Source organism: Balearica regulorum, chromosome 26, assembly GCF_011004875.1.
Source record: "Balearica regulorum gibbericeps isolate bBalReg1 chromosome 26, bBalReg1.pri, whole genome shotgun sequence".
Taxonomy (NCBI): Eukaryota; Metazoa; Chordata; class Aves; order Gruiformes; family Gruidae; genus Balearica; species Balearica regulorum.
In genome coordinates, this window is record NC_046209.1 from 5,168,519 (window position 1) to 5,193,486 (window position 24,968).

At 42.1% G+C, this 24,968-nt stretch overlaps 1 protein-coding gene across 13 annotated transcripts in view; it reads left to right on the forward strand.

Annotated features, from left to right (window-relative positions):
* LOC104629599 (ceramide synthase 4) overlaps positions 1-24,968 on the forward strand; it is a 48,633-nt gene that overhangs the window by 9,213 nt on the left and 14,452 nt on the right. For 3 of the 13 annotated variants that reach the window (XM_075776395.1, XM_075776391.1, XM_075776389.1), the window contains exons 2-4: positions 14,133-14,306; positions 20,964-21,081; positions 23,649-23,767. In XM_075776395.1, the coding sequence (XP_075632510.1) occupies positions 14,134-14,306; positions 20,964-21,081; positions 23,649-23,767 (410 nt within the window). In that variant the 5' untranslated portion in view covers position 14,133. Of the gene's footprint in view, positions 1-1,865; positions 1,909-3,320; positions 3,489-5,420; positions 5,539-6,096; positions 6,264-12,344; positions 12,460-13,040; positions 13,110-14,132; positions 14,307-20,963; positions 21,082-23,648; positions 23,768-24,968 lie in introns of those variants that run through there. The other 10 variants (XM_075776396.1, XM_075776384.1, XM_075776385.1 and 7 more) reach the window with 10 other exon arrangements.

Consider the following 24,968-nt stretch of genomic DNA (forward strand, 5'->3'; position numbering starts at 1 on the left):
GATGGCAGTGTTGGTTTACACTGGCTCTAAGTTATAAGGAGCCCGTCTCAGCAGGGGAATCTTCTCAGGCTGGAAAGAGCAGCAGTTTCATTTTAAGGACCATAGTGGATCTCTCCACCCATTGATATAATCTTAAAGAAAACACATTTGTTTCTTCCCTTGCTGTGATTGCCCATACTACAGTCTTTGGCTTTGTTCTGGTGAAAGCAAAGTTACAAGAAATGAGATTATAGAATCTCAGAGGACTAACATCCACAAGTCAAAACAAATAGTTTCTTGATTTTCTGTACTGTGGGCTGTAACTAACATGTACTTGTTCTCTGAAATGCTGAAAATTGAGTCCCTATTTCACAGCACTGTCTGGAAAATCAATTTTTTTTTTTTTAATTTGGACTCTTTGGATGCATCCAAACATTACTATGACATAACAAGTACACACTAAAATCCAATGTAGAGAGAGGAGTGCAGTTTTGAACTGACTCTACTTTAGCTGTGAATTTAGAGCCTGTTGATAAGAACAAAAGCATAATAAGATTTCCAGGGTCAGGATTGCTTATTGTGCTCTATGTTTTATATCCTGCTTGCATTTCTAATGTCTCTTCCAGTTTTCTTCTCTGTAGGAGAAAACCCGTGCTTTCACCTAAAGGGAAAGGGGAAGCCAAAAGTCTCAATCTGATACAAGAACTTACTTAAAAATAGATTGCTCTTTAGAAAGCCAAAATCGTGTAATTATTTCCTACTAGTAAAATGAATTATCCTCATTCTAGTTAATAGTGTACTTGAACACTTCAATGGAATATGTCACAGGTTTAGAATTTATACCACCATTTTTGTTGCAATGCAACACACTGCAGGTTGTATTCTAAAAGCTCCAGGTAACAGAGTCTCTAGACCTGGAGTACATCTGATAGAGATGTATAGGAAGCTCTGCCAAGAGCTGGGGCACTGCATCCCTGCCTAGCAGGGTATAAAGCCCTGGCATATGCAGTGCAGGTTCTTGTTTTGTTTTGTTGGGGAGGTCAGTTCCAGGAGCTATTACCCAGCTCAGACTGACGTCTGGTGCAAATCGGCATGAAGGGCTGAGGTGTGCAAAGCGTTGCTTTCCACCAGTTGCATCCTTGCCATCGAGGGATAAAGATAGAGCTGCTCTCCCTGGTCCTGCTACGCACTCATGATGTGACTCAGTGGTGGTCCTGGTCTCGCACGCTGGCCTTCTAGCCATAGGCTGGTTTCCACAGATTGCTGAAATATATTGTACGTCCTTGTTCTGCGTCCTTGACTGCCCTCCTCTTTCAAATAAAGGCTTTCATTTTATTGTGGGGCCCTGTCATATGCATGTATTAACCTTTAGTGTATCGGTATTGAAGGTTTAATATCTAATTCCACTGGCATTCCATGACAGGTTCTTCTTAAATAGATCAATCAAATGTCATTTCCCCAGTTTTGAAAATCCACTCAAGGCTGTTTGTTGTGTTGGGGGTAATTTTTGTGGTGTATTCATGTTTACTGAAGAGTATACCTCAGCATGTTTGTCCGTAATTACACAGCAATGTCAAGAATCCAATGTATGTTCCCCACTCCTTTTTCCAATATGTTCTAGTTTTAATTAATTCAAGAGTAGCTTTCATTTGAAAAAAATAGGAAATATGCTCAAAGGGGACCAACTGCAGTAATTCCATTAACTTCAAGATTGATTTAGCTTTTACTGAAATTGGTTTTGATAACAACTAGTTTCTTTGTTTTAAAAGTCAGTTCCAAAAAGCAAGAAATTAATCAAATATTTTGTTTTGTGAGGTTGTTGCACAAATGGCCACAGACACGGATATGGCATACGCCTTTCAACCAAGCAAGTGCCAAGGTTTTGAATCAAAATAGATAAGGCAAAAAAAAAAAAAAATCTTGAAAAAGGTAAACATTCAGGGTTTTTTTTTTTTTTGTAATAAGCAGTGTTATTTTTACCCCAGTGTACTATCAGAGCTTTTGAGGCAACTGCTTCCTTATTGTTCATCTTTCTGTCTTCATACATATATGAAAGATAGCCTCCTTCTGGAGGATTTGAAAGATGTTATGTCAGAGTTTATGTTTAATGTTTTCAAAGAAAAGATCAGAGGAATTTTTCTGTTTAGAGATGATGTTGCAGTAAAAGCTTGAAGGCAGAATTCCCCAAAATAATAATTTCTATGTGATTTTTCTTCTTAACTTATTTGTGGTGAATTGAAGCAAGGAGAAAGCGACCCTTAGTATCTGTATTTTAAAAATAAACCCTGAGCTCAGCCAGCATGAATCAGGACTGTGCTGCTAGACCTGGAGGTGCTGACTTTGTGCAGAGGGATCCAAATGGCTGTGGCTGTCGGTCTGGCCTGTGGGTTGGCATATTCCCCCTTTGCAGCTGTAGGCGTAATTGTCTTGGGTCAGGCAGGGCAGAACAACTGGCTGCAGTGAAGATAAATTAATATATGTATTGTAGAGAGAGGAATAAATGTGGCGTTTGAGTTATCTGTCATAGTCCCCTCACACCTGCAGCGTAATGCAGGGACTCCTCATTAGCGGAGCAGGAGGCAGAATCTGCAGCTTGAGGAGCGACCGTGTTAATAAGGAGAAGACCAGGAAGACCACCGAGGCTAAGCAATCTGACAGAAACTCTCTGTCTGCATTCAGCAGGACTGCTCATTAAAATGGTTCCATTGTATGTCAAATTCAGAGACCATCTCATAATTACTGGATAAGTAACACGGTGTGGTTGCAGCCTTCAGTATCATGACAAATATACTGTCCCATAATGATTTGTTTATGTAATAGGTAAAGCTCGGTTGGAGACAGGTTCTCTTGATTTTAGATACTATTCCAGCAAAGAACAGAGGACAGTGCCTGCTGAAAGAACTTAGTTTTACATTCTGCTTTATAAGCTATCCATATTATAGGGCTTTTAAGTTATCTGTGCTAATCAAGAATAATTCATATTCAAATTTTTTAAATAACCATCTGTCCTGGTTCTTTGCCATGCAAACCCAATACACCATCATAATATGATACATTGCATTATTCATTAAGCAGTAATGATTGTGAAAAGTGAGTCACAATTATTTTAATCTTGGAGAAAGGGAAATCTTTCTATTGGTTGCTGTTTCTTGCTCAATGTTTTTAATGGATTTTGCTTTTGCAGTAATGTTGGGAATGTAGATGTTAGTCTCAGATAACGTTTTAAGTTTTGTGTTTCGAAATGCATAATAATGAAAACGTACTAATTTTAAAGGTATAAGAGTATCATTTAGAAAAATCTTAATTTTAGACTAATTAAATTTCTTTTTTTTTCCTCTAAGCTTTGCAACAGCCTGGGGAGTTTGTGGGAACAAATACCTGGGAAACTGATGGAACTGTTGATACTGAAATTCAAGGCCAGCTCATACAAAGTAATTAAAGCCTGTGTGCTTCCTGCACAAGGGAGGAGAATAAGGATTGTATGAAAAGTCATGCTCTGCATCTCGTAGGTATACTAGTTTGTAATATAGGATGCCTCCCTCATCTTCATGTGAACAAATTCATCCTGACTCATAGATAAGTGCTTTTCTAATCTGCATTGGCATTCAAGATGATCCAGTTCCACTTTGATGTTTTATCTTTGCTGTATCTGTGGCAGAGAAGTCATGCACATCTGTCCCTTTGTCTTCCTTATTTATCACAACTGATTTTCTCATTTTGACCTGAGATTAGTAGTTCAGGAGTTCAGTGCTTCACAAAGTTCCTGATGTGATGAATTAGAAAGCACATCTTTGGGGAAATGGCCCATTTGTGGGAGAGAGAAGTATAACTGAGTGCTTGACTCCCTGTAGGGGTTGACTGTATGAATAAGGAGCAATGGTGAAGCTGTGGACTGCAGGGAAGTTGGAACTGTAGGTCCAACTAGGGATGAAGAGCTTCTGAGGGCTGCTACAAACATCAGAATCGAGCACGTGGCTGGAGGTTGCAGGGCAGAAGAGGAAGAGCTCTCAGACCAGAACCATATGACTGTTTACAAATATTTATGCTTTGAAAGGGCTGTAGATTCAGGTAATACATTGAACAAGCATTGCACTGTCCCATGAGCTTAAAGGAAAGAGGCTTTATTGAGAACTGTGTGGCATTTTACTGTGATTTGAGTATGGCTTGGAAACTTGAACCTACTACCTGCTTTTTATTTTTCCCAGTTTTTAAGTTAGAATTAAACATTTTGACGCCTGATATGTAATTGTTGAGTAGCAGGAATACTGATAATCAGTTGAAAAATTTCAGTTCACAGTAGAAAAGGTGTCTGGGGCATGTATCATATTGACAGGTCTGGGCAAATTTTCTGTTTCTGCAACATCTGAACCTCCATGCACAGGACCTGGGTTGTAAGGCCAGAACTTGCCTTTCGAAGAGTTTTGAGGATCTCACAAAGTTATTGCTGCTCATGCTTAAAGTTTTGAGCTTTATTCAGTGTGTATTCTCACAGTGTGTGATTCCTTTTTGTCCCTTTCTCCTTCCCAAATCTGGGAAAATGCTTCTACTGGTGTACAAACTGCTTGTTGGTATAGTCTTCGGGGATAAATAGCATTTCTGTTTAGAAAGCTTTTTGGCAGTTTTTACTGTCTCTTAACTTGGTTTGAAGGGGAGAAGGTCTCACTATGGCTGCCTGACTCTTGCTTTGTTTGGTACTGATGAATTCAGATAAAGGAGACATCAGCAGTTCAGGTGGAAGTAAGCTCCCTCTTGATTTCTTTGTGTGATCTTCCAACCTGAATTCTTGGCTCACTATGGCCTGAGGCCAATAACTTGATTTTCTTGCTCAATTCTATCAAGTGATGTCAGCCAGTGACTGCTATTTCTACAGCAAGACTGGAGGAAATTGCAGGCATTAGAAGAAAGAATGAAGGAAAAAATCCAAAGAAATTGCCAGGTAGCTCATTTGGATTTTATAAGTGCCTCCTTCTTGCATTTTATATTTGAACTCTCGCAAGAAACACATGTAGATCTGGGAATGTGTCTTTATGTATTTTGTGGAGATGTTCTAGCTGGTATTTTGGATGCCTCAGTTGCCTTACTTGGACACTAGTCATGTCTGATGTTCTTACTAAGATGTAGTATGATCTGCAGTTTTTTACACAGCGATGGTAGAACATGGTGTTCTTGTGCCTTACAAAACAGCATGTAGTTTCCAGTGTTTTTTTGTTGAGAATTCTTTTGTTTGTAGAGTTAGCATTCAGTAGTGGAATAATGATTGTTCCCAAGTGTCAGGACAACAAGGTTTAAGGTACCTCACCCTGCCCTAGAAGTAATAAAGGAATGTTACTTCATTTAATAATACAGCCATAGGGTAAGTGCCAGACAGCCTGCAAAGGTCTTCAGCTTTTGTCTCTGCTGCTTTTTACACTGGTAACTTAACACAGCATTTTATTTTTAAGACTAGTTTGACAACGGGTGCTGCAGTTCAACCCAGGTTTCTTCACCCTTAGGGAAGCATCTTCAGGTTCCTGGAGGAGGAATATGGCAGAAACAGCCGTGGTATTTCAAAATGTGCATGTAAGTTCTTGGGTTTTTTTAAATTTCAGGGGGGTAGGTTTTGGCTTGTTCAGGGATCTGCTTGGTAGGATCTCAGGGGAGACTGTCCTGGCAGGCAAAGGGGCCCAGACAGCTGGTTGATCTTCCAGGACTGCCTCCTCCAAGCACAAGTGTAGTCCATCCCAACGAGCAAGAAGGCAAACAAAAATGGTAGGAGGCCAGCAGGGATGAACATGGAACTGCTGTTTGAGCTCAAATGCAGAAAGGAAGTATCAAGAGGGTGGAAGTGGGCCAGGAGGGATGTAGAAGTGTTGCCTAAGCGTACAAGAATAGAGATAGGAGAGCCAAAGCTCAGCTGGAGTGAGGGATGTGAAGGGCAACCAGAAGGGCTTCTGTACGTACCCTGGTAACAAGAGGAAGGCTAAGAAAAATTTGGGCCCACTGCTCTGAATACCTCCTGACCAAAGGCATGGTGAAGCCGGACGTACTCAGTGCCTTTTCCGGCCTTGTTTTTAACTGGTTAAACCAGTACTTGTTTTTTACTGAGCAAAATGAAGGTGTTGTACTCATGCCCCTCAGTGTGGGATGATCGAGTGAGAAGAGCTGTCTGATTTGCATTCTGACGTGGATGAGTGACATCAGCCTGAAACCTGTGCTGGCGGTCACACCTGGCAGTCTGCTTGGGAGCCAAATACTCGGCAGTCAGAGCAGCCTAGCAACGGAGGAGCTGGCAAGCGGAGCACAAGGTATGGAAGTTAGTAAGCAATTTATGCTGGGTAAGGGCAAAGAGAGTATGGAATCATAGAATGGTTTGTGTTGGAAGGGACCTCAAAGATCATCTAGTTCCAACCCCCCTGCTACAGGCAGTATTGCTCCCTGGAGATCTGGGTAAGTAAGTTTGTTTCTTGCTGGACTTTTATTTGCAGCTTCTAGTGTTTGGGCATTTCATGCTTTTTCTGGGACAGAGATCTCCCTCCCAAAAGAGGGTATATATGAAAATTGTTGCCTTTGAACAGAGCAGCACCTGACCAGCCTGCACCAAAGTATGAGATAGGATTAATGTTGGTGAAAAGGTGGAAATTCTAGGAACCAAGGCAGAGCAACCCAGCTCTCTCAGTGGGCTGAAAAGAGATGTTTTCTTAGTCAGGGGGTGGTGGAGGTGAATTTTGCCTTTCTGCTTTTAAGGTTAGGAGTGAAGAATCAAGCTTCTGTTCAACTAGTAGTGGAAGTAAACAAATAGTGAAAAGGTCCTTGAAAAAGGTGGAGAATTGCAAAATTAATTAATTCTTGGGCGGACAGCAGACATGAAATAATTTGATAGGAAATGTCAGCTGGTAGATCTATGTGAGGAGAACATCTGAAAGCCAGGAAGTTGAGGATGACTGGTCATTGGTGGAGAAAGCAAGCTACACAAATAACTTCAAATTTTCAGCCGTCTTCCAAAGAAGAGGATGTGGAGAGCAAAGTCTGGATGAGGAGAGTGAGCCTGCCGAACATAGTGTTACAAAGGGAAATAGATCGTGGTTTTGTTTCTTTCACTACTAGTCAGAGTTGAAAAACAGTCTTATTTCATGCAAAAACAAAGGGGAGATGCTGCCAGAAGTTGCAGTTTTAGGGAAAAGACAAAGGCATTCAGAATCACAAGAGAAAGAGATGAGAAAGCTGAGGAACAGAGGAGAAATAAAGCAGAATTAGCTGCAGGTAAAAAGAGATTCGTACCTAAGATTCATACCAGAATCAGTCCGTGTGTTTAGAGATTCTGCATCAGTTATGGCTGGAGCAAGCAGGTTTATGATAATCTTCGAAAGAAGTTAAAAAATTGGACGTGTAGAGGGTGATGGGTTTTGTAGGAAAGTTACTTTGACTGAGTGAAGAGAAGGCATGCCAAGAGAGTGTAGGTCAAGAGGTGGTTCGTGGACTGGAACTAAAAGGAAAGATTTTGATAACTTTTTTTTTTTTTTTTTGTCATGGGAGGACATTCTTAGGCATTTTTCCTAATTGATAAATTTCAGCTGAGTCCCTTGGACACTGTCCATCCGTGGTTAAATTCACTTGATGATAAAAAAAGTCTTAAAATGGTGAAGAACCAACAGAAGGATAGGGAAAGAGAGGGGTCTGAGGCAAAGGAAATGTTGTTACAGATAAGGCAATATCAGAAGGCAGGTATGATGCCAGGATAGCTAACAGGGATAAGGAAATGGAAATGAACATGTCAAAGCTGAAGTGAAATTCGAAAAGGTTAATGTATTCCCTTCAGGCAGGAGACTGGAACTAGCTAATCTCCATCTCAGCATGCTGAAAATAATGGCACATGTAATAAATAATCCTGGAGCAATGGGGTTTTTGTCTATAAATTTTACCAAATCTTTAGTGACTACACTTGATATATGTTAGAAAAAAATGTATGAAAAATGTTACAAAAAGTACTTGAAGAAAAAATTATCCCAACAACTGTAATCCCAGTATTGTGATCTTTAGTGTGAAGTTAAAAAAAAAACAAACCAAACCCTGGAGACGGAGATGAAGAGATGAAATATAATATGGATGTTCACAAGATAGCGTGTCATGTTAATCTGAGCTTTCTTTGTTAAAATTATTTATTTCTGCCTGAGAGAGGTGCAGTAAACATCACGTCTGATCTTGTAACTTCCCTTGCGTAGCTGTAACAGGTAGTTTTAGTTAAAGTGGAAGACATCAGCATTATGGACAGTGTTCAATAGGTAAGAAGCTGCCTGGAAGAGCTATCAGGAGAGACTTCACCCATGGAATTCTTGAATAATTGATTTCTTAGCAAAATTAGTTAAAGTTTCAAATGCATAACATGCAGTGGTAACCCAAATTCAGGAAGTATGGACCAGAGTAGGACTAGAATACAATGGCTCTTCCAATTTGAAATAACAGGGAACCTTTATAAATATGCAGAGGACTCTGTTTCTTGACCCCAGCTGCTTCTCATGAAGATAAGACAAGCTCTCCCTTTTGGTCTCCAGCATATCAAGATTTAAGAGGCTTTTTTGGTTTTAATTATTTCAGGCATAGCCCCATGGAAAAAAATAGAGCAACTTGAATCAAGAAGCCACGTAACTGCATCCTTATGGTGGTGTGCTTCCACGTTAACTAATCATTTCCCCCATGGCAGTACTGTGCTGCTGTGGTTAATGAAGCCCTGGGAAAACTGGCTGTACCAGGAAGTCTTCTGCAGGAATACCTGGGCTGGTTCTGGCAGTGATTCATTAGCATGATGCTCCACTTAAGCTAATAAGACTTGGCAGACCTAAACGGCTTGGCCCAGAGCCATTTTGGGGATGTTGGTCCCTGTGGCACTGTCCACCCACAAACCTGTGTAATCCACTCGCAGACAATGGACCATCTCTGGTATAATCAAGAGCTGGAAGGCCTTTGTAACCAGAGTAAGAGGAATGAGGTGACCTTGAGTAGCACAGTGTGCGGAGTTGGGTATTTGGGGACTAACGGCAGAAATTTGTATTAAAAATTGTGGATATTAATGCTAGACACTTCTCTCTGAAATCCTGCTCAGAAACAGAATCTAGTCAGAAACAGAGGAATGCGCGAAGAAAGCTTTTCTGTTTCCCTGGCTATAGCTAGTTGTATAAGCTATATATAATATAGAGAGGATTAGAAGCAGTAGACTTGTTTAGCCTAGACAGTGAACTATGAGAGAAAAGTATTGTTGTATAAACAGTAAGAACAACTTGTGCAAAACCAAATGCCATTAAAATTCTTCATTGTGGTTATTTTGTTCCCACCACAGGGTTTAGGAACAGCTTTTTAGTCTGAGCAATTGATGCAAAAACATTGAGACACCTCCGATATGGCACAGTACCCTTACTGAAGGGATTATTGTTGCCTGTCATAGCAAAAAGCCGAAAATCGCCCAGTGAAGTCTTGGCTATTCCTAAAATTAACAGCTTCCCGAGGTAGAGAGGAGGAGGAAACAGCAAGTTGTAGGTTGGAATTTGGAAAGAAGTTGGAAGTTCTGTGCTATTGGGTTCAGAATTCCTACAGCAAAGACCAAAATTACTGTCACATCAATGTTACCAGCATCTGCTGCAGGGGGAGGAATACTGGTTAGTCAAGAAGCAAGTTAAAAACTCCAGTGTAAGCTTTTTTTTTTTTTTTAAAGGAAAAAATACGGATGTTTTTCTTATTTTAAAAGCAAATTGAAAACTCCAGTGCAATCTTTTCTTTTATATGGATCTTTATATTACCTTAATGGTACAAGCAGTGAACAGTGGCTAGTGCAGTAATGTCTAGCGTAATGCTGTAGCTGTAAACTGCAGGGCAGATACTACACCTAGTCTTCAGACTGAGGGGGTCATTACCCAGTTCTTTACGAAGACTCATACGTCTTTTCTCTATATATATTTCTCTTCCACCCTTATGTCCTATATTCGCATATGTAAATTTACATGAGTATTCATCTACCTGTATATTAATATTTAGCTTGGGAATAGATTCTGTAAGCGAGGCAGCAGAATAACTCTTTGAAGATGTAAGCAATGGTTAGATTATCTGGGTAAACCTGCTTAGCCATTTAACCTGTGAGGCAAGGAGTAACCTCCGAGGTAGATGCTGTGCTTCTTAAACAGTTCTGCTTTGAAAGTGAAACTGCATATAAATACGTCCCTAAGGGGTTTAAGTGTAGTAGTGCTCCTGATCTCTGATGGCTCGGGGTTCAGGGAACCCTGCAGTGCTGCTCTCTGGTGCAGCGTGCAGATACTGCAGGTGCATTCCTGCTGGCCAGCACAGCAATTTCTGCTTTCCTTGGAGCAGCTCAGTGCAGCCTGACAGCAGAGACCTTTGTAACTCTAAGGATTCAGATAAAGCCACCAAGTTTAAAAAAAAAAAAAAAAAAAAATCAGGAAAGGCAAGATTTAACAAAGTAAATTCGGTGTACAGAGCTGCTGGGCTGCATAGAGTCCAGTTGCTTCAAGACCGTGTAGCTGTGTCAGCTTAAGGGAGCTTTCTTGGATTGCATGTTGAGTGCCTAATCTTGTTGCAGTATAGGCTCAGTAAACGCTGAAGCCTTGTCCTCCCTATCCCCATGACATAGCTGTGATACTTCTCTATTCTTGATTTCATCTTTACATGTATTTTCTGTGACAAACTTAATGCTGTTCTCCTAGCGTTTTACTATTTGCTTACCATTTGTGAAATCCTAACGACAATCTGTTTAGTGTCAGGTGTGGGAGAGTGGTTTGCAGTGTTGGTTTTTTCCTTTGTCCTTGGTGAACTCTTTGTGTGAGAGGCTGTCTCTCTGTTACACTTGTATTCAGAGCTGGAGGGCTTCATCCTGTATATTATTACAAAGCTACAACTAATAATGCAGGGTGCTCCGTTGAGGCATAAAGAACTTTTGAGGAAGAAATGAGCCTGCTTATGGTTTTCTGTGAGTGCTCAATTCTAGACACACCCTTGTCTTCAGCTTTCCAGCTGTCTTGACTTAGGAACTGGACCTATGTAAACTGCAAAAGATAAATATGTTGCTTCGCACTGTACCCTTTTCTGTATGTTTGTGACGTGTAAAGATAGCTGCAGAGATGAAGAAATCTTCCAGGAAGGTTATCCTGACTATATATAGTTTGCACATGAGAGTACGTTAGATAATGGCTGTTTACTTCCTTAGCGCTTTGAATCCAAGAATATTCCCCCTAAGCAAATTGGAAAACTTACTTTATATGCTCCCCACAGAGAGCCCTGGCAGAGTTCAGCTGCTGTCCTCTACCAAGTGTGCGCTGCATCTTTTTGTGTTGCTGCCAGTATATAGGGTTTTGGAGGGAGAATCCTTGGTTGTGTAATTGCAAAGCTAGCTATTATGGCAGCTTGCCCTGGCATGCTTGGTGTCTCCACACTGTGGGATAACCTTGTGGTACTGAAGAAATGTTTTCTGAAGCGCTGAGGCAGGGAGGAAGTGAAATTTCTCTCTGTAGTTATCCTAGGTATTCCTGATGTCCTGGTGCTTTTCCTGAGCGGAGATTTTTGACAGCTAAGAAAGTTTACCAACACTTTTGAGGTTGGTGTCTTTCATGCCTTGTAAAGCTCTTTGTTATTCAGACACCTTGCTCAGGTTATTTGACTTTTCTAAGCTGGTATCCAGTACCTATCTGAAGTGCCCAAGCTGTTTTGGAACACTGTCACAACACTTCATAGTGACAGTGTGTTGAATTCTTGTAGGCTAAGGCCATACTTACGTGGTTTGTGTCTACATAGACACTTTCTGCTTTTTAACTGTAGAGTTTTGTGCAGAAACCTGTGTTTGCATAGTCTACAAGAGAGTCTGGGACATCCAGAAAACAGGGTTCACTGAGGCTCTGAGGTTCAGTGCAGTAGCCAGCCTGTCCCATGGGCTTATGTCTGTGTCACTCAGATGCAGCTATACTGGTTGATAGCATGTTTATTGAGTAGTCTGAAAAGATTTCTCTAGCATATATGTACGTGTGCTTCAGCTAGCTGCTTTTTAATGCATAGCGAGCTGTGTCACCACTTTCCCGTGATCCTGGCTTCAGGTGCCTTTGGTGATTCGAGAGGGAAAGAGAACTAGCGCTAAAGGATCCGACAGCCCTGCCAGAGGAAAAGGGGACAGATAGCGGGTGGCAGATGTTCCCACTTTAAAACAGCCTGGATTGGGGAATTTAGGTTATACTCTAGGCCCCAGAGAGTTGTAGAGACTCAGGATTTGGCAGGCAACTTAAAAACTGTTGCATCTTGATTGTCGGACTCTTAAAACAGACTTTGAAGAGTCTATAAACCATATTTATCTTGTCTTATGTGCCAATGATTTTTGTCCAGGCATTGCACTGGAAGAAGAGGTAGCAGAAGGAATGGAGAACAGCCTGGAAGTAGGAGCAAAACCGCAGTTTCCAGAGTCCGAGAAGCTGCACCAGAAAGAAAATACTGTGATTATTGTCAAACTGAAAGCTGGTAAAAGACCTGGATGTTCTTTTGGTGCTAGTGAAGTTGGATATTAGCCTTACTGCCCCTTCCTTTGGTTGCAGTTCTGCAGTATATCAGGCTCCTGATTTTTAGGTGGTATTTTTATGTCGTGGGTTTTGGTATCAAAAGCTGAAATCAGCTGAGTGCAGGTAGGAGGAGAAGAATGCATTTTTAGTAAGATGGTTTTTCTTTGGGGAAAAGGGGAAAGTGTTTTCCTGCTTTGTCTATCTTAAATGGTCAGAAACTTTGCATCCGCTTGGTATCAATTACACCTATATTTGTAATCATCTTTGTCATCATACCGAATTGGCTGTGTATGCTCCAGGAGAAATGAGACTCGAATTTGAAGAAATAGGGTCCTGTTGTTCCCTGTTGTAGGCAGATCGATAGACACATTGAGATGAATAATTAAGTCCGAATCAGGAAAAGAGGTTACGGTCTGCGTGATATCCCTCAGACTCTGCAAAATTCTGTAATAAGGCAGATCTTCAGTTTAACTAACAAAGAAACTACTTCTGAATTAAAGATATCTTCAAAATCAAGTGTATGATTCATTTTCAATCCATTAGGTGGTTCTCCTTGCAGAAAATGGGCCAGGGCTTGGGCCTCCACTGGGTGAGATGCTATATGATACTCAGGTCAGACGCTTAAATTATGTGCTTTTCACCTTGGTTTCATAACATGGTATTTCCCGTGTGCTGTTCAGACAATCTCAAGAGGCATCTCATTCCCATGCTTTCCCTTTCCTCCTTCTGTGCCTGCATAGAGTCTGTTTGCTTTCTGTTCAGAGCTTGTGTTTGGGGTATTTGTTGTTGCCAGCTAGAATGAGCAGCCTGTATTGGAGGGCAGTGCCGCTCATATTTGTGTATGAGGTAGAATTATCTAGCAACAGTATTTTTGTGTTTAATGCTTCGTTACACCCATTCTGCTGTCTTTTATGCTGCTAAATTCTCTGATCATGTATGTAAATTCCACCTTCAGGCATGATCTTTAAAATTACATTAAGAATCCAGCTTCTTACCAGTTAACACAAAAATCTTACTTGGAAGTACTTTCCTTAATCATTTAAAGCAGAAGATAGATTTTTTTTTTTAATTATTTTTTTTTAAAGGAGAAGTCTCAGAATAATATTAATTATTATGCATATATACGCATACATGCACACAGTGGAATTGCAGTGTGTAAACAGAAACAAATAAATGCAAAACATCAAAGGCTACTAAAATATAAGGGTATGTACATGTAAAAGGTAAAAGGACAGCTGGCAGCCAGCCCTGGAGCAGACTTGCTGCATCCTCGTGATACCAGGCTGTCAGTCCTGTAGAAAGGAGCCTATGAACCTGAGATGCTGCAGTATTAAACTTAAAGCTTTCCGATTGCTGAGAATAACACTAATGTTCTGTTGAATTTGGAGGCATTTATCTCCATTTTAGCCCTTTTTTGATTCTGTGCCAGGAGTCAGCAGACACCAAGCACCCGATAAAAATCTGCGAGCAGGTTATCAGTTCCTTGGGCACTGATGCATTCCACACCTCTTCTGCTTTCACAGCCAGATGCAACCTCAGCGAGGGTGTAATCCTTCCTTTGCTTCGCTGGCTTGTGCTGACAGGTTTGCTGTGTGCGAGGCTGTCCTCAGTTTATTCTGGTCTCTTTTCCTTCAGGATGGCACGCTCTCTGTACGAGTGGCTGTGGCAGCATGAGTTCTGGCTGCCCCCAGGAATCACCTGGGAGGACATGCAAGAGTCTGAAGATGTTCGTTACCCTCAGCCTCGTGATCTCCTGCTCAGTATCCCTTTTGCTTTAATCTTGGTTGTCATTCGATATGCCTTTGAAAGGTAAGTTATTCAGTACTGTTTGGGGGTTTTTTTAGGGATAATGCTGGCAGTTTGGGTCTAAAAGCTGGCTCTGTTGTCTGTGCTAATGTATGACTGACAAGGTCCACAGAAAGTCCAGGTCATAAAGTCTGCTGAGGTACGTTTTTCTGCTCTTTCCAGCCCTGCATACTGGCTAAACAAGTGTGTTGAATATAGAACACAAACGCTACCCTTAAGGTCTAATTATAAGCAATATGACTTCCTGCACTTAAAACATGCTTGTGTTTTAGAAGGCAGATGTGCTGTTTTGTGTTCTTTTGTGCATTACTTGCTGTTTCTGGGTTGAGTGCAGTGGAAGTCCTATTTAGACTACCCAAATAGAGTTGTGTCCTTTATCTTGGGTAATGAGGATCTGGGGTATCACACCTGACAGACAAGCCTGAATAAGATGTGTTAGATTGGGCTGAGTCGTCTGGCCTCAGAATCGGCACCACATAACCACACAAACGTGTGCATGTCCGCTCTGGGTTCAGGATTGTCATTTCCTTGGGAGTGCCACATGGAGACATTTGTAGCTGCTGCCTCTGGGTTGAAGCCTGCCACAGACCCTTCCAGTGCTGGGCTGCCAGAATTTCTCCTGTTCTTCTCCTTCTGCTACCAGACCTGCTTTTGTTGCTGCTCTTTGCAGACTCTGCGATATGATCTTTGAGGGTCGGCTCTAGGGTCTTTCTGGCCAGAGCCATTTGAGTGTTGTGCACATTATGCTTCAGCACAGAAAATTTGGGTGTTACGACAAAGGTATAGCTAGGAATCCTGCTGGGTTCATTGACTTTGACCTTTCCTAAAGGTCCTGAGCTGGTACTGTTGCTTTGTGCAGTTTAGTCAATAGTTAGTGTGGTCTGCAACACAACATGATTTGCTGGTGGATAACTGAGATTTACTGTAGTGTCAGCCATTGTCCAGACTGCAGAGTAAGTCCCCTTTCATGATTTTTGAATACTTTTTAAAGTGGTTTTCACTGGATTAAAAAATCACTATTCCTAGCTGCTGTCTGAAGAGGTATCCTTTTCAAATAGCTTAGTCAAAATCTACAGTGGTTTTAAATTTAGAAAGAGGGGAAAAAAGATAATTTAAAAAATGTTCTGTCATCCTTTTTTGAAAAGTGGCTGCACAAGAAAATGGAAGCAGACCTCTCTAGCTAGAAAGATGTTTCTTCTCCAGATTCTCTGTGATACAAGGGCAGCTTGGAAAAGCTTATAGCAGTTGAAATGATTTGGAGCTTTCCTGTGGGAATGTTTTTATGTAAAAAAACCTGGCTATAACTGGGAGGTTTTTATTAAAACCAAATGCGTGAATAATTCTTTAAGTATGATGATACAAAATTGGAATCCAAATCTCTTCTTTGTAAACAATATGTTTAGTGTGCATTCCTTAAATTCTGTGAATTTTATCCTGCACTTTCCTGGGGACATAGGCATCTCAGTTACCTCTACTGATGCAGGAACCAAGGTGCTCTAGGTAACCATTAAAACACAAGTGACTCGTATTTCTTCCTTGCTGATCTGCGAGACATGACTGGGTACAGTACTCCTTTAGGCAGGCACTGTCAGTCGGTGACTTGGACACATTGGCAGTGTGAAGCTCAGAGGTGAGCCCGTGTCCTCCACTGGCTAGGTCTGCCCAGTTCTAGGCTCCCCAGTACCAGACATATCTGTGGAGATACTTGAACCCAGCTGGACGCAGCCCTCCACAGCCTGCTGTAGCTGACTGCTTGAGCAGCAGCGGTGGGCTGGATGATCTCCAGAGGTCCCTTTCAGCATTGATTCTGTGCTTCTGTGCCTCTGTCTCTTTATCCTTCCTCTTGCCACACCACTCCTAGTCAATCTAAATATCTTTTCCATCTGTATTAAGATGCTGACGGCCAGGTAAAAAGATTTTTTTTTTTTTCTTTCTTTCCCATCTAAGTGCTCCCTCAGCTGGGAGAGTTTCCACAGGCCTGGTCCTACTCATTAATTTTAAAGCTGTTTTGATTCACAAACTTCATTAAATAAAAGCTGCTTGTCACACCCTTAAAAAAAGATCGTATCACAAGCCTATTTTACAGGTCCAGGAAACCTATAATCATACCAGTATATAACCTATGCCAATTACAAGCCGGTGTTCTGAGCTGTATTCTTGTTTGTCCTAACTCATTTCAGCACGACATTTTCTCATTCTCAATCATTACTCTTTCACGTTCAGTTCATCCTGGAGAAGAAAGCTTTCCCTAGCGAATGGGAGCTATGAATCAAGTCCAGTGTTTCTCCGTTACCTTGTATGTATGATGGTGCTAGCCCTGTTTAAAATAATTTGCACAAAGTTTGAGAATTGCAGACTGAAAGGATGTATGTGTTATTTCTCATTCTCCATGTAGATGGCCTTGACTTTGTAGCTTTGTACATCTGGTCTGTGGTTCTAAAAGAGTAGGAGATATGTAAGTAGTACACAAGTTTGGGTTTGGTGGCTTTAGCTTGGCCTCTGGCAATTTTTTCTACTTGCAACTCTGCATCGAGTGCAAAGCGTTTTTTCTCTAGATACACTCTGTGTTCTTGGTGGTGCCTGCTCTGGGATTTCAGAAACGCTGTAATGTGTTCACGTCATTAATGTGTGTCAGAACTCCAGGAAAATACTAAAAGGCAGGAGCAGTCCAGGGGATTTTTTGCAATCCCTCATTCAATAATTGCATCAGCCACCGTGCTTGGGCCAACGGTTCCATGTTCATGGTTTGGAGATTAAACCTGGGAAAGACCCTGCTTCCTTGAGCATGGATTTTCCTCTCCTTGGCACCTGCTGGCTGAACTGGGAAAAACTGAGACAGCGACATCCTTTTAACCACCAGTTGTTCTGTGGATTAGGTGGCGGCTGTGAGAAGAGGACATGCAGCAGCTAGGTGGGGCCTGGGAGAGCTGAGGAGGTTGTGGGTGCAGCCCTGGGGGGGGAGAAGAAACAGCTCACACTTCGGTGAAGCAACTCTTCTGTCAGCCATTCTGCTCTGGGGAAGGTGGGGAAATGGGGCACTCAGTGCTGGAGAGCAGAAGGCTTCTTACTGCTGCCGTGCTCATCGTCTTTGCCACGATACAGAAGCAGGTGCTGGGGAAGGTGGGTAATGATGTCCTGGCAAAAGAGGGAACCAAGAAGTTGGAAACCTCTCCCCTTCCTTTGATGTTTCCAGATTGTGCTTGTGAGTAGGAGATATGTCCTGCACCCATAACTTGGAGCCTGATTTGAAGCACCTGTATACCTTAGCAGAACTTTTCCCTGGACATATGTCTGCAAGCAGGGATGTCACCTGCTCTTCTGGTTCTATAATGTTTGAGACTCTTTTCCATAAAAATCAAATTCTTGGAGTTCTATGATTCTGAAGGGATCACAGCTTCTATTACAAAGTGTTTGTTGCCTATATGGTTAGGAAAATGTGGGAACTGAAGCACTTTGAGGGATAGTTAAACAGTTGAAAAACAGAATTTACATCCGATTTAATTGTCTGATTTTGGACTTGACCAGTGATTTTTGGATGCTGAGAAACTGAAGGCAAATGGCAGTGAATTTGAATCCAAATAGTTCCCAAATTGCACCAGAGGAGGATTTTAGTCAGAAAGATTAGGTCTCTTAGGAGGGTTGTGCCAGTATGAGCCATGTGGTGTACATTAAAAGAAAGAGATACTGTTGATCTGCAGGGAACAGATACCTGAACTCAGAACAGGAAAAATAGAAGAGGACACCCTTTTCAAGTATTTTATTTTGAAATGGATCTCTCTGAAATTAATTTTGTACCGAGACTTTTATTGTTGATCAGTCAGCAGGAAGTATCTGCAAACAGCTTCCTGTTGGGTCTTGTAGGCAGGTTTTTTGTGTGAAGATGTGGGACATGTCGTAGTATTTAATTGAAAACTCTGAACTGACTCGGCTCAGTTTGGACAGTAGCACTGTAGTGACTTGAGATCTTGTATCACATGGAACAGTCAGTTTAATCGATGTGAAGCATTCTCCTGTAAGCAAGAGAAGGTAGAGACTATTCTGGGAGCACAGGGATAGCCCTCTGCCAAAAGAAGCATGAGGCTAAAAGAGATTGTGCAATTCAAAGAATAGAAGTTCTGGTTGCTGCTCTCGCTGCTTCTGTGTTTCGTAGTACTGGAGGATATTTGCAGAGTGGCACCCTTATAAAATCAAAAACATTTGTGGGAGAAAAAACCACAACACCCTCCAAAGTTAAATTATTTCTTGTATCTCATGCTAACTCTGAAAGCCTCTGCAGAAGGCGTGTAGCCCACTGTCTTGCAGGGTAGGGGAGTATCAGTTTATGCCCCTTCATGATTAATCCATTTAGTTTCGACTTAAGCAGGTTTCACAGAAGACAGACTGTTCTTTGGTGATTACTGAATAAAATGCCTTAGCGTGAACTTTCCCGTGTAAACCATGAAGTGAGAGGAGCTCCTCTTGCTGACTGTGCCTTGCCTTACCTAGCTGTGGAGAGTGGTACAGTTTAGTCCTCGAACTTTGTCCATCTTCCAGAGAGCTGATAAACTGCCATGATGAGACCATCCCTGCAACAGAGATTATGAATCTGTGATGTTGAAATCATAGAAGCATCATTGTCTTAGAATTGTGCTTGGAACAAGATTTAACTGAAATCTGAGTCAGAGCATACATCCAACATGTACAAGCGTCCCTTAGGAAGAATTTCAGGCCTTGATTTCCCAATGATGTTCATAAAAGTAGGATTGGTCCCATAATTCATGGTTAAACTCAAAACCTCAACAACAAAGTAATTGTAACCTTGGTTAATTACACCCTGTCTTCATCAGCTGCAACTGGCTTGTTTCTGTTATAGTAAAATTTTATGTTATGACCATAACAAACCAGCAGGAAAGAGAGAGAAGACAGGGATTAAACGAAATTAAGAAATCAGTCAGGATATTTAAATAGTTTTTCAATAAAAAACTTGTTGGCAAGCTGCCCTGACACCCGGCAGAAACATTCTTTTCCCTTTTAATGGGTCTGGAAGATTTCAGACCTTTCAGTTCCTGATGTGGACTGATAAGAAGCTGTAATAAGGTGGTTCAACAACAGAACTTGATTACATCTTCCTCTGCAGAGGAGCTTGTATCAAATGACTTATCTTTGGAAAAGAAAGATCAGGCCTCCTTCAAGGAACTGCTTAATATAAGAACCAAAACCTAGTGCAGAGTTTAAGGTAAATGTTTTCTAAATTTTGGTATACTTAGGGCTATCATTGAAATACTGTGTCATTGTTCTTAGCACAGGACCTGCTGGCCCAACCTTACTGTTAACCCCTTTGATACTAAACAAATCATAAGATATAATTGAAACATTTCTTAAGAACAATCAGAGTTAAAAGCCAAAATTCCCAACAATGGCTATATTCCTCTGCTATCCAGCAGTCTGCCGGTTGCAGCAGTGCCACGGTGCTGCTAAATTTCACCGAAAATGATCAGGTCCTTCACACAGCTTTTGTGATAACGGTGTGTCTTGTTGGAAAGTAGCTAGCAAGCACACTTACTCCTGGCTCTTGTCTCATTGTAGAAACATATCTTTTTCATTGGTCTTGGTACTTCTTTGAACGTTCCTGTAGCCAGTGATGCCAAAGGAATTTCCCAGAGACGATGAAAAAGAACAAGTGATATACAGGCTGGTGGGCTGGCTGTGTAAAAGAAAGGTGGAAGTCAGCTGTTACACGAGTGAGCAAAATGTGTAACCATCCTGTGGTTTATGCCTTAATGTAATAGAAGTTAACAGCATTCCTTAGGTAGCAGGTCTGTTTATAAAATTGCTGTCAATACTGGTTAATTAAATTAAGAAATGGGTTCTTGAAAAGAAAACTTCCAAAGATCCTTCTGGAAGGATGCTTGATCTGGAATAGTACCTAAGCACGCACGCATATGCAGTATGGGCTGTATGGCTAGAAGAGAATGCAGGCAACCACACCGTATAATCACAGTTATAAATATATCCCATATTATTTTTTAAGTAAAACACTTTTAAACACCTACATAGTGAAGTAGCTTCCGCAGCTTTTTTGCTGTACAGAAAAAAAAGAAAAGAAATCTTGTTGTGTGTCTGAATCATTAGGGATAACTAATCAGAGGACCTGCCTGGACAACATGAAGATTGACCAGGCAGAGCAGGCTTGGGTCTCAGCACTCGCTTCCTCTGCATGGTATTCATCAGCTCGTAACCACCCTCAACACTGATTTACAATTGGTAACCCAGTAACTGTTCAGGGAAGCTGTTAGCACCTTAAGCCAAGAACTTCTACACCAAAATGCAGAGAGAAGGTTTTCCAGAGATTTTTCATGTTCAGTGTCCAGCAACAGTACTAAAAAGCTCTTCTAGGCAGACAGTCTGCTCTCTTTTCTAACGAGACTAACTGCATGCCAGTGGCAGTGTGTAAAAGGTAGTGATTAATAAGGAACAACGAATTCTCCAGAAATTCAAGGAGAATGCAGTTAATTTAGGCCTTTTTTAAAAACGTTGCTTTGCCAGGTTTCCTGTTTGTGCAGCGTTCGTGCACCTCACTGTGGGAGGCAGCTGTTATATACTACAACATGTTTTAACAGTGCTGTGATACCAGAAATCACTGTTCTATTTTTGGCTGAACCTTTATCTTTTCTTTTGCAGAGCCATAGCCCTGCCCCTCAGTAGCAAACTGGGTGTGAGAGACAAGCAGAGACCAAAAGCTCAGCCCAACCCCATGCTGGAAACATTCTACAGTACACGCTGCAAGAACCCTGAAGAGGTGAGTCCTGTCTTCCTTTGCTTTCCTCTAGATTTAGCCCCTGTGTCTTTAGCCGAATGACATCACATTTGGAATACTGAAATTTGGTAATGCTACTCATGTTTGCTCAACAAAGCAGCAGGAACCACTGTAGCACTGGCCACCTGAGACCAGCCAGGCACAGGGGTCATTCTGCAAATGCCATCAGCGAGCAGTCCTGCTTCTGAATGTGTGGGAGTAGCAGCTTTCTATAGGTAGCATTCAAAAAATGTAAATCCCAAACTTCTATGGACAGGAAACTGTTCTCCCAAAGGAATTAATGACAACTCCTGTTCCCTCTTGTGTTTGCCTTCTTGTGGCACAAAATGAAACACAGGAGGCTCTGTCTGAACATCAGGAAACACTTACGTACTGTGAGGGTGACCAGGCACTGGAACAGGTTGCCCAGAGAGGCTGTGGAGTCTCCATCCTTGGGGATACTCAAAAGCCATCTGGATCGACTCTAGCTCTGCTTGAGCAGGGGGAGTTGGACCAGATGACCTCCAGAGGTCCCTTCCAACCCCAGCCATTCTGTGATGGCTTCTTTTCAGGTATTAGCAAATCCCTGCCGCATCGAGGGATGCCTTGAACTGACTCCCATGTTGCTAGTCCTTGCAGCTTAGCAGGTGTGAATTGTTTGATGCTCCTAGTCTGAGGTGGCTCATTCTGTTGCTGTGCAATCCATGAGTTTGAGATTGACCTTTCAGGAAGCCAGCTAAAGCCTTGGCCGTCATCACAGAGTTTGTAAGGAGTGTCAGAACACTGCAAAGACAAATGGTGGGTAGTTTTCCATGAGAGATAAAAAGACTGATCTTGAAGAACTTGGCAGGATAATCCAGAGTTATAATGGCTGCTGCTGAGGGAAAAAGTATTGGCAGGATTGTGAATTGTCAGACCATGCTAGGATTTAACCTTGTCAGTGAAGTCCCTGAATGTGACCTCTGTGGTAGGGAAAGGAATCAGATTTTCTTTCAGCTTTTTTTTGCAGGCTTTCTTGGCCTTGAAGCAATAGCTATTAACCCTTCCGAAGGATGTATGAGCAGTGGGCTCGGGTTCCAGTCCCAAGGGGTAGTCCTAGCAGGAACACGTTGCTGCCGTTGAAAGGCTGTTGCAGCACGGTTTGTACTGCAGTGGGGCATGTGGAGCCCCAGGACATTCAGTACCAGGTTAAAAGTGAAAGAATGGAGGCTAAAATAAAAATGCAGGCATTGATCTGGGTTACGCAGCCAGCCTTCCTCCCCAGCAGTGGGAAGGAGTGTTCTCAGGAACACTTGCCAGTATGGTGGTCCCTGACCTTCCTCTTGCCACACATTTCTCAGTAAAACCACTCCTGTCGCAGAGATCTAACTCGAGGCCTAGTTTTGCAAGCAGGTTTTACCCAGGGCTTTACTGGCACCTACATTGCACTGAAGCTGGCCCTTTTATCCCAGAGCATCTGGGATATCGGAGCGTATCCTCGCCGTGAGACTCCTGACAGCAGTGTGATGTGGAGCAAGGATGGTGCAACAGGCTATTGCCTCGCTCTCTCCATTCACGAGTTACTCCTCAGCCAGTCTTCTAGCTTCCTCCCTCTCCCGTGAGGTCTCAGACACCTGCTTAGGAGTCAGCTTTACTTGTCGAGTACAAGATTTTGCTATTCTCAACAGCCTCCTTCTTGGAAGGAATTCCACATTATGGAGCAGTTGGAGAACATAAATCAGTGTCTCCATTTGTCTCCACCACAAGAACAGAAGTCACTAAGTAAGAATGGAAAGAAGCACATCTGAAAATTGGTAATGAACATACTTTTGTACAACATGCTTGGACTATGTAAGTTACTCTCAAGTGATACCATTAAGGTAAATGCATTCCATGAAAAACTATTGCTTTACTTAAAAATTAAGTGGTGACACTTCCAGAAGGAATATAAAACATGACAAACTTTTTTCACGTCACATGCCAAACTCCTCTTAAGAGCCTAAGGACAAGAAGGAAGGTAATTGCAGGATTTCTGTGGGTAATCTGTTGAAACATTATCCCTAACAGGTTTACCACAATAGAAGAATATACGGTAGGAAAATGGTGTTGCCTCTGCTCATGACATCGGTCAGGTTATTGGCTGATACTGCATCAGAATGCTGAAAGGCATGACAAGATTCAGTGCAGAACTTTAAAAATTATTTAGGTTGCAGTGAATCTTTCTTGGAGTGACAGATTTAAGGGACTTGGTCTTTTAAGACAAGGTGAGGGAGCGATTCAACAACAAACTCCTGTGAGAAGACGAGAACAGGGTTTGAAAGGTAAAACTGGGGAAGTTCACATAAAAAACTTAAAGTTGTAATATTTAGCATTAATAACCAGTTGCTTATGGGGGGAACGGAAAGATTTTCTACTATCTGAGGTCTTTATGCTAAGAACAGCTAGCTTTCTGAAAAATGCTTAGCCTGAACAGATTTGGGCTTGCCAGGAGCCTCCGGCTGAGCTCCATGGTGGGTCAGACGAGATGCCCATATTGCCTCTTCCAACCTTCGAACCTGGATCTGACCCCTGCTGCCTCACCTGTTTTTCAGGGTGAGCTGATCACTTTAGCCAAACAGTGTGACCTGCCGGTGAGGAAGGTGGAGAGGTGGTTCCGGCGCCGGAGGAACACAGACCGACCCAGCCTGTCAAAGAAGTTTTGTGAGGCCTGGTGAGCGGGAGCACAAGCCAGGAGCAGCAGGAGCCTTGCACCGGAGCTGGGCTCCGCAGGCAGCTCCCTGCCTCCCAGCCTGCCCTCCACCCTATGCAGAGAGCATCCTGGGTCTTCCCTGCCCCGCTTGGTTCTTCTGTAACTCTCTGCTGCTTCTCTGTTACTGAAACATTCCTTGCTTTTCCCCTTTAGTTTCACTCCCAAGTCTCCTTTTACTCCTGTCTCGCCTTTATTCCCTACAGGGCCTGTAGGGCCCTGACTTTCTAAGACTGGCATTCTGCTTTGAAACACAATTGTACCTGAAAAACTTCCTACTGTTTTGCATCTTACTGCTTCTTGCTGCTTTGCAGTTGTTTTGGTGCCTCCAAAATAGTCAGCCTTTGCATTGCCTTTCCCCTGACTTCCCTTTGCCTCACTGCAAGCTGATTCCTTCTGCAACTTCTGTTCTGCAACTGTTGTGCACACTGTTGCTTTCAAAACTCGCAGGCAGTGGGCTAGATTGTATTCTGCTGTCAGTTGACTTCAGCATCCTGAAAGTCAAAAACCAGCACCCTTTTATAGTGGCAGAAAAAGGGAGCCTATGTAAAAGCTTGTGTTTTCCAAAAAGCAAAACTCTTTTTGGAAACAGCTGTGTGGAAATCCTCCTTATTATGTGGAGGCACAAAATAAATCTCAACGTCAGCCAGTTCTGTGAGTGTTAGTCCTGGCTAAGCTTTCCACAGTAAAGGAAGATTCTCCTGAGCTTGGTTTAAATACCTTACTTAGGAGTAATAGCTGCTCTGCTGTTCATGTAAGGAAGTAGGTTCTCCTAGGAAAGTCACAGAGATGAAAGAACTCATTAAATACCTGCAGTGCACTCTGTCTAAAAGTGTGTATCCATAGGGTAGGCATCAACTCTGAGCTAATCGCCTCGTGCTCCATTTAGTACTCAACCTCTAATTCAAAACCCTTGCCTAATAACCCTAATTGAAAAAGAGAAAAAGGATGTGTATTATTTATTTATAGTATTGCAGATAGTTGCAGTTAGAAATGTTTACAAAATCCATGGACAAAGAGTTGTAAAGCAACCATGCTTAATCTGCTTCCATCAAGATGAAATCTAAGTTCTCCCTGCACTCAGCTGACTTGCAGTAAATAGTAACAGTAAATAGTAAACAGTAAATAATTTTCTGACTCAACTCACCAAGGATGGTGTCCTTCC